Consider the following 9,694-nt stretch of genomic DNA (forward strand, 5'->3'; position numbering starts at 1 on the left):
TCTGGGTTGCCAGTCCCGGGAGAGAGCGACAAGGAAGCCCCACGCCCGCACCGCCTAAAGCGCCAACCTACTCAAACGCACCCGAAGTCTGGCCGCTCAGCACGCGCACATTTCTCTGGAACTCCGACTCCGAGAGTTGGCGTCCAGGCTCCGCCCCCGCCTCGCGCCCAGGCTCCGATAGGCGGAGCCGCCGGGGCGGGGGGCGTGTCGAGGAGAGTTGGAAGGCTGGGGCTTGGGCGGAGGGGGTTGGCCCCCTCCGGCAAGCGGAACGCGGCAGCCGAGTGCGATCTGTCTGGCCGGCTGCCTGGTGGGGCGCGAGACGCCAGGGGCCCCGGCTGCGGAGGTAAGGGTCACCAGCCAGGCCGGGGCGCCCGGAGCAAGCGGGCTTTCGGCCGACTGCCTCCCAGCTCCCCCGGGCTCCTCGTCTAGGTGGCCCCTGGACTCGGGCGGGGCGGTCGCGCGCCCGGTGCCATCTCGGATTCTGGCCCCGAGCAAAGGCACGGACCAAGGCGCTTATTGCTGGCTGGTGGGGCTGGAGGCTGGGCGGGGGCTGCCAGGAGCTCCAAGGACAGAGGGGTGAAAACGGGTAAGGGGGTCTCCGACGTCGAGGCAGGGTGCCCGGGGGATGCAAGAAGTGAGAGCAGAAACGGTCTGGAGACGCCTGTGGGCGTTGAGGCCCGGGGCAGCAAGGACCTCAGCGCTCCTGCTGTCTGGGGAGGGTTCGGGGATTCCTGACTCACGCCATCGTGGGGGCGGCCACTCTTGGTCCCAGTCTGCAGGGTATGGAGCAGTGGGCAGGGATAGTTTGGCCCAGGGAAGCGGGGAGGAGAGGCAGGGTGGTAGCGCTTTCCGGGTGGCCTGGGTGCTCGCTGGCCCTTGAAGCATCTGAGTTTGTGACTTTCGGTGGGAGTTGTCAAAGGAAACAAGGCCAGGCTTAATCTCCAATTTCACAGAGAAAGTACTGAGGCTGACCCAGAGAGAGGTGGCAGTTCCTTCCCAGCCTGGAATCACCCGGAATCTCCTTCCCTTTCTCTCTCCCTGAACACTTTTAAGAGCTGTGCAGGGGAGAGTTGTCATCCAGCCACTTTTTCAGATGGGAAAGTGGATGCCCTGAGTCACTTTGTAACTTGATCAGGGATATATTCGTTTGGAATTTGAACAGCATTGTTATCTCACCACCAGGGAGGTCAGAAGCCAGGGAAGAGGGGAGGATGATTGCTGGCGAATTTCCACTTAATGTTGGCATGTTCCTGGGCATGCAATTTCCACTGGGGTTGTCTCTGACTTCAGTCTGTGTCCCTGCACACATCAGCCCCCCAGGGCTGCCAGGATGGGCAATTGAGGCAGCCCAGCTGAGCTAAGGGACTTGTGCAACCAAGCCCACTACAAGGAAGGAAGGGGCTGGGCAGCTCAGCCAAGCTAATGGACCTGCCCAGGCCACCCCTTGACCTGGGTGGAGAGGGTTGGGGGTTGGAGATCAGGCATTTGGAGAGGGGCCCTGCCCTCTGAACTTGAGGATTTCGGATTCTGTCTTCAGCAGCTCATGGTTGTCTTGGAGCTGGGACTTTGGGCAGTGACTTTGATGATGGAGGTGGCACCTTCCCCAGTGGGGCTTTTGTGAAGAATCAGCATGATAATACTTGCAGTGTGCTTACCGTTGTGTCTGGTGAGCTGTAAGCTCTCAGTTAATGGCACCCCTGGTTTATTTTCCTTATTACTATTCTTTTTATGGAGGAGGGCTTTCCAGGAAGCATAGAACTGGACAAGCCTAAGGGGTGGCCCCTCTGGAAGGAAAGGACACTTGGATTGTACTTGGAGAAAAACTCAGATCCTCATCTTGGCCTGTGGACCTGCAAGACTGGCTCCTACAGCACCTTTAACCTTACTTGTTACACCTCCTGCCTCCATAGTCATGTCATTGAGCTGTTCCCTCAGGCCTTTGCATGGCTAAAATCCTTCACATTCAGGCTGGTGCAGGGTCACCTCCTCACCAGGCCTTTCCTGACCACCACCCTCACCCTAGCCTTGCTCAGCACATCAGCCCTTTTCTTTGTGGCACTCACAATCAGAAATCACCTTGTTGATTTATTGATACTTTCTAGTCTGGCTGTCGCCCCAGGCTGTCTGATACTGAAAGGTCTGGTCCCTAGGTCCCGGCTGTAACCTGGTGCCTAGTCCTGCCTAGTAGAGCTGTGCCAGGCACATAGTAGGACTTTAGTCAATATTTAGAAGGTAAAGTCAGGTAGGCATGAAGACAATGTGGTCCGGGTTGGGACTGGAGGGAATGAGGGTCAGGTGATACATCAGCCCTGCCCTAATCTGGGGAAGCCAAGGGATAGTCCAAAGGGCCAACACCCTGACTCCCTCTGTGACCTTGGCCAGGTAACTCCCTCTCTGATAAGCAATGTCCCCAACTGTAACTCTTAATGGAAGGATGGACCTGAGTGCCCCTCCCAGGTCCTACTATACAGGGTTCCCAGGTTGGGGCCCCAGACAGCTCTTCGAATCTCAAAATCTGTGTCCAAGTGGAGGAGACTAGCTCCATCAGAACATGGCCCCATGTCAGGTGCGTCCCTGGAGCAGGCACATTATGCATTTGACAGTATGTGGTGGTATAGATCAGGGGTCTGCAGACTTTTTCTGTGAAGGGCCAAATGGTAAATATTCTAGGTTTTGCAGGCCAATCTCTGTTGCATGTGGGTATGTTCCAATAAATTGTTTTTAGAAAAGCTGGCAGTGGTTTGGACCTCGTGTAGATTTGCTACCTCTGGTGTAGATCATGTGTGACACCTCAACTGTCAGGCATAGAACCCTGGCCACCCAGTGACACTTGGAGCATGGCTTACTCACTGAGAGAGCCGTTGGCCTAATTCAGATGGTGGGATCACTGGTGTTCAGGAAGGCCAGCCCTGGAGCCTGCCCCACTTCAAAAACATGCAAGAAAGAGCTGGCCTGTTTACTTCTTTGCTCCCAGACACTGGCCCTTCATGAGTGTCCACCTTCTGTCAGCACTTGGGGTACCACACAGGGGTCAGCACAGGTTGTCCTGAGGCAGGCAGCCACAAAAGGAATGGGCACAGGCTCAGCTCTCCCTCCGCCCTGTCCTAAGGGAGGGCAGTTCACTTCTTTATTGAGAAAAATAAAAAGAGGATTTCTCATCTGCTGGGAGGGGTGGGGGATGGGGAGGTGGGGTTGCTGCCACATTCCCTGGGGGTCCAGTGGCTAAGACTCCACACTTCCCCGGCAGGGGGGTGCAGGTTGGAAATAAGCTGTTGACATGGCCAAGAAAAAAAATCTCCAGGCCATGTTAAACCAGGTGTGAAGTGAAGTTCTGGTTGTGGTGGCAGCTGTGGTGGGCGGATGTCGGGGAGCTCCCCAGGAGGATGCCGTCTGCTGGCCCCTGCTGGCCTCACCCCAGCTGCTACTTGCTGAAGGCCCCCGGAGGAGGAGACACGAAAGCCTTCCCACTACCCCGTCAGTATGTGGACTCAGCTCAGAGACCAGACCCCTTTCATGGTCACCAGGTACTCCCCATTCTTCCTGGGCCATGTTTTGCTGCCAACAGCTGAACGGGGTCTACCAGGGCCTGGAGGGGGTCTGTAAACCACTGACGAGGGACCCAGCAGCGTGGGGCATCCTGGGGCCTCCTACAAGGGACAGGGAGACAGTGTTACAGGCCCTCCCCTGCCCAAAGCTCTCCCCTTCATGGGCGCTGCCCCTCACTTCCTCCATGCTGCCCACCTGGGTAACATCTAGTCAGAGGTGGATTCTGGGCAAGTGTGCCTCCAGAGCTCACCCAACCCCACCAGGCCAGGGTTGCAGGGAGGTGGGGGGGAGCGGGGGGGGAAACGCCTGCTCTTCTCTCCATAAAAAGTCCATCTGCCTCGGTGCTGTGTGTTAGGCCTCGGTGTGTGGCTACAAGATTGGGGTTTCACCCACTTCTGCTAGCTGGCGACGCCCAGGAGTTTTGGAGGGAACAAGTGGTGTTCCATCCTGAGATGTTCATCCTAGCATGTCCTGCGGCCTGGGCCCTGCTGCTGTGTGCTCAGGGGAGGCCCAGGCAGGTCACCTACTGCGAGGCCAGTAGAGCTTACAGCTGTTGACCCAGACATTATACTGTAATTCTTTTCTTTTTGAAGACCTTATATTTAGAAAGAGAGAAAGAAAAAGCTCATGTTCCCACTTCCCAGAATTGATTGCTACTGGGACTTTATCACATATGCTGCTGCCTTTTTTTTTTTTTTTTTAATGAAAGAAATAAAATATTGTAGATAAAGCTGAAATCTTTGATCCAACATGCCTAATGATATTCAGATGTCCTCCCCCAGGCCATTTTTCTCCTGATCTTGCTTTGTGTCCATCTCTTTTTGTAAACCATCTTAACCATTTTTAAGCTTACAGTTCAGGAGTATTACGTATATTCCTATTGGTGTGAAATATCTCCAGAATTCTTTCCATCTTGCAAAACTGAAACTCTAAACGCATTAAATAACAACTCTCCTCTCCCTCTCACCCCTCCTCCCCTGCTCTTCCTCCTTCTCCACCCCTGGCCCCGGTAACCACCTTGCTACTTTCTGTTTCTATGAGTTTGACTACTATAGATATATCATATTAGTGGAATCATGCGGTATTTGTCTTTTTGTGACTAGCTTATTTTAGTTGGCATAATGTCTTCAAGATCCATCCATATTGTAGCAAGTGACGGGATTTCTTTTTAAGGCTGAATAATATTCCATTGCGTGTCCATACCACATTTTGTTTATCCATTCATCCATCAAGGGACCCTTGGGTTGCTTCCACTGCTTGACTGTTGTGAATAATGCTGCTATGATCATGGGTGTGCAAATGCCATTTGGAGATCCTGCTTTCAATTCTTTGGATAAATAATCAGAAGTGGATTGCTGAATCATATGGTAGTTCTATTTTTAATTTTTAGAGGGGCCTCCATACTTTTTTCCCCAGTGACTGCACCAATTTACATTCCCACCCACAGTGCATGAAAGGTTCTAACTTTTCCACATTCCCCTGCCAACACTTATTTCCTGTTTTTGTTTTTTTTTTTGGTAGCAGCCATCCTCATGGGTGCAAGGCTCCATCCTGTCCACTTTTATTTACAGATATAGTTTGTGAACACTTCTTAAATGCATAATTTCTGCATACACAGGGTCAGTTCGTTCTGCAGGGTGCTTTTTCCACTCAGCATTTGGTGTCTATTGTCGCTCCATGTTGACCCACGTGGACTGGGTGCTGACAGTAGCCCATTGTGTGAATGCACCCAGCTCACCCTTTGTTCTGCCCTTTCCCCTCTGCCAAGAATCTCTGTTGTCGCTGCCACGGGTCCCAAAGTCACTGCTGTTGGTGCCTCTCCCTCTGCTCTGCTCTGAGCTTCTCCAACGGAACCCTCATCTAGACTGTCCCAGGGGTCCTGGGGGTGGCCTCTGGAATGTTGCCAGACTGTCCACAACAGGGACGTGGTGACTGGTCCTTATAGAATGGCCCAGGGCTGTCACTGATAATCAGCTGGGTTTGCAACATGCAGCCCAGTTCAGCAGCCTAAAAATAGTGGTTCTTACATCAGGTGGTGTGGACAGCACTTCTCAGGACAGCTTGTGGTCTGACAGCAGCAAGCGATACGCACCGCGGGGCTGAGCACCCCTGTTGTGTAATGCAGCCAGCCCCCGCACTGGCCCCACTTCAGCCTCCCACAGGTGGCCAGACTTACGGAACTGCAGTGTGGTGACCTAGAAACTCTGTGAGTGTGATCGGTTTGGTCAGGGGCGTGCTCTCTGCTTGTATGCACGTGGTGGTGGCGGCGGTGGCGGCGGCTGTGGGGTCTGCTCTCTTCTGCTTCCTCTTCAGAGACAGGAGGTGGTGGCTCATTCGTCCCACAGTGGGCCTGAGAGAACTTTGGTTCATTCATTCACTAGCCGCTCAGGAAGCACCTACTGTGTGCTTAGCACTGTTCCAGGTATTGGGGATACAGTGAATAAGAAAAGAATCCTGTTCTGATGGAATTTGTAAGTGGGTGAGGGAAATAGGAAGCATGCAAGCAAATGATGGATAGACAAGAAAATATCAGGTCCTGATAAATTCTGTGAAGAGAAAGCAAAATAGGGTAACATCCTACAGAAGGGGTTGGCAAACTTTCTCTGTAAAGACAGTAAATTTTAGGTTCTATGACCATGTGGTCTCTATCACAGCTCTCAGTTCTGTTGTTGCAGCAGGAAAGCAGCACAGACCACTGTAAATGAATGACATGGCTCTGTTCCAATAAAGCTTTATTCACAAAACCAGGCTGTGGGCCAGATTTGACCCTCAGGCCATGATCTGCCAACCCTTTCCTGGGTTGCGGGAGATGTTGCCTGAGTTGGGATTGTCAGAGAGACTCTTTCAGAAAGGGAGATAGCCTTGCTGGAGGTGTGTGGTGAGAAGTGGGGCAACTAGGACCAAGTGTGAGCGAGAAAAATGATGGAGCTTGCTCAGTGGTTGAATGATGGGAGTACAGGAAAGAGGAGATTCAAGGATGAGTCCTAGATTTCGGGCTTCCACAACTAGGTGAATGGTGGTTTGTTTCTGAAAAGAAGAGGAGCTGGTGGGAGGGCACTGGGGCAGCTCAGGGGAGAGCTGGGACTACAGGCTTGACCTGGGTCAGCAGTGTTTGGGTGTCTTCAACGCTGTGAGTCTGGTGAGTCAAAGGGACAGAGCAGAGGAGGCCCAGGTGAGATCTGGGGCTACCACGTGGAGTGCTTGGCAGAGGAGGATAGAGGCCTCTTGCTCCTTGTGGGAGGGCTCTGGGCAGTGTGGTCTCCAGCGGTGCAGGCTCTGGGCTGCCTAATTCCTAACAGAGCCTCGGTTTCCTTCTGTCAATGGTAATTCTACGAGCTAGGGTTGGTGTGAGGACAAGTTGAGACAGTCATAATTGACATGGAAGCACTCTGCAGTGGTGCCTGGGATGCTGGTGTTGGTGGTGTTCCATCAGAACAGGAGCCTTCTCTTATTCACTGCATCCCCAGTGCTGGAATGGTGCTAAGCACATAGTAGTTGCTTCCTGAGTGGCTCGTGAATGGGTCCACAGGCTGAGTGAGTGGGTTGCAGGGTCTGTGATGCTTTGGCTTGGTAGATAGGGGAGCCACTGACCTTTGGGTTTGCAGCATTCCATTGTCTGGCATTCCCCAGCTGGTACAGGCTCCTCCTTCTGCCTGAGACAGGCCCAAAGCACTGGGTAGTTAGTGCTCCCTCGAGCCCCTGATGGGAGTTGGTGCTCAGTCAACTTGTCCCTTGGGCGGTGGATGGTGTTGAGGCTTGTTCTACCCTGTCTTCCAAGGCTCCCCAAGGGTTGAGCCTCCGCCCCTCCGCCCTCACTCAGTCACACATCTTTACTACTGCTTTCCCATCGTGGACCGGCTTCCACACACCCCTCACCTCCCAGGAACTCCATGTCTAAGGGGTGGCTCTGGAGCAGCCAGTTTCCTTGGTTGAGTGGCACATCTGGGCCTCCTGGGTTGCATAGGGGGTAATTAGTGGGTTGTCTGACCTATGGGTTGGGGAACTGGGGGTTGGGGGTGGTCTTGACCCCAAGCTATGTCAGAGCAAGCTGACACCTCCTCTGCTGCTCCTCCCACAGCCGAGTGGCCCAAGATGGTGGACCACCTGGCAAACACGGAGATCAACAGCCAGCGCATCGCAGCTGTCGAGAGCTGCTTCGGAGCATCGGGGCAGCCACTGGCCCTGCCGGGCCGAGTGCTGCTGGGTGAGGGCGTACTGACCAAGGAGTGCCGCAAGAAGGCCAAACCGCGCATCTTCTTCCTTTTCAACGACATCCTGGTGTACGGCAGCATCGTGCTGAACAAGCGCAAGTACCGCAGCCAGCACATCATTCCGCTGGAGGAGGTGACACTGGAGACGCTGCCGGAGACTCTGCAGGCCAAGAACCGCTGGATGATCAAGACGGCCAAGAAGTCCTTCGTGGTGTCGGCTGCCTCCGCCACGGAACGCCAGGAGTGGATCAGCCACATCGAGGAGTGCGTGCGGCGGCAGCTGCTGGCCACGGGCCTGCAGCCCAGCACGGAGCACGCGGCGCCCTGGATCCCCGACAAGGCCACGGACATCTGCATGCGCTGCACGCAGACGCGCTTCTCGGCGCTCACTCGGCGGCACCACTGCCGCAAATGCGGCTTCGTGGTCTGCGCCGAATGCTCCCGCGAGCGCTTCCTCCTGCCGCGCCTCTCGTCCAAGCCCCTGCGCGTCTGCAGCCTCTGCTTCCGCGAGCTGGCCGCCCAGAAGCGGAAGGAGGACGTGGAGGAGCAGGGCCTCGGGTCCCCCGGGCCATCGGCCCACCTGGCGGGGGCCGTCTGCGGGGCATCCAGTGGAGACGATGATGACTCAGACGAGGACAGGGAGGGCAGTGGGGATGGGGACTGGCCCAGCCACGTGGAGTTCTATGCCTCGGGCGTGTCCTGGTCATCCTTCCACAGCTGACCCCAGGTCTGCAGCCATGAGGGAGGGCTTCCCTGGTCACTTCGGTCCAAGCAGATGCCTCTACCCAGACCCCTGAGAGGGCAGAGTTCCCCAAGCTGCCCAGACCCCCGAAGGGCCCTCCCTATCCCAGGGGACCCTACCCCATGGGTAGTGGGCACGGCGGAAGTGGCTCCTTTTCTCCGAACCCCCAGTGCCTCTTTTTGGATATTGGCATCCTTCTAGTTCCACTTAAGGTAATTACCTTTTCATTTAGCAAGCCCCAAATACCTAGGCCTCTTGGGAACAAATGTCCTTTCTCAGCCCTTTGAGCTGTAGCTCCAGAATTAGACGATCCCAGGCACCTTTAGGGACAAGAGAGAAGGTAGGACTGGAGTGAGGTCCCTGTTTTCTGAGGCCTTCAACCACCACACCTGGCCCTGCCCCCTTGCAGGGAAGACCGTGGGTCCAGAGAGGCTTCCAGGAAACCAGCACCTACCCACCCACCCTGCTGATGCCCACCTGTCTGGCTGGGCCTTGTTAGGCGAGGCATGTGAGCTCACCCAGAGCAAGGCAGGAGACTGCCATGCTGTGGGTGCCTGCCAGCCCCAGGGACTGTAGTCTGAGCTCTCCATGGTCCAGGGCGGCCTGCCCAGGCCTCTGGTCCAGTCTGAGCTCTCTCTAGGTATGTGATGCCTCTCAGTCCTGTCTTTCTCCCTCCCTCTGCTGGGGAAAGCAGTGTTTTCTGTTAGGACTCTTATTGCAAGTGACAGAAACCCTATCCATATGACTTAATAATAAAAAGAAAGTTTATTCACTCATGTGGTTGAAAAGTCCAGGAGTATTCTTAACTTCAGACGCAACTCTGTGATCAAGGAATGAAACCATGCTAGGTGGCCAATTCAACAACTGTCCACCACGCTGGGCATTCCTGAGAACGCTGGCAGTTCCAGTGGGCTCATATGTTCGCACCTCACCATGGCTGGTTCCCAGGAATGGAGCCCTGGCCATCCAGGCATTGTGACTATGGCCTAGCACCTGCAGCCCTGTTCACCTGGTGTGAGTTATCTAAACAGGCAGCAAGTAAGGAAAAGGAGCCAGCTATGTATGAGCCTTCCAGGTTTAAAGCTCTCACATGTGGTCTCCTGCCCAGGCCCGCCCCTGGGTATGGTGCCATCGAGTGGGGAAATCCCAAGTGCAGCAAGCTGCCTTGCTCAGCAAATGTGTGTTGGGGCTAGAG

At 54.8% G+C, this 9,694-nt stretch overlaps 1 protein-coding gene across 3 annotated transcripts; it reads left to right on the plus strand.

The window, feature by feature from the left end:
- Window positions 1-248: 248 nt before the first annotated feature.
- Window positions 249-9,275, plus strand: PLEKHF1 (pleckstrin homology and FYVE domain containing 1). Of its 3 annotated transcripts, none has more exons than XM_086351690.1 (2): window positions 249-586; window positions 7,625-9,275. In XM_086351690.1, the coding sequence occupies exon 2, from the start codon at window positions 7,639-7,641 to the stop codon at window positions 8,476-8,478; it is 840 nt and encodes a 279-aa protein (XP_086207816.1). In that variant the 5' UTR covers window positions 249-586; window positions 7,625-7,638; the 3' UTR covers window positions 8,479-9,275. The 3 variants fall into 3 exon arrangements, with proteins under 3 accessions (XP_086207816.1, XP_086207815.1, XP_086207817.1); XM_086351689.1 differs by having other exon boundaries at window positions 249-343; XM_086351691.1 differs by lacking the exon at window positions 249-586 and adding an exon at window positions 5,383-5,752.
- Window positions 9,276-9,694: the final 419 nt, after the last annotated feature.

Source organism: Bos grunniens, chromosome 18, assembly GCF_055505025.1.
Source record: "Bos grunniens cultivar Pamir isolate PY7600 chromosome 18, Bosgru_T2T1.0, whole genome shotgun sequence".
NCBI classification, from domain to species: Eukaryota; Metazoa; Chordata; class Mammalia; order Artiodactyla; family Bovidae; genus Bos; species Bos grunniens.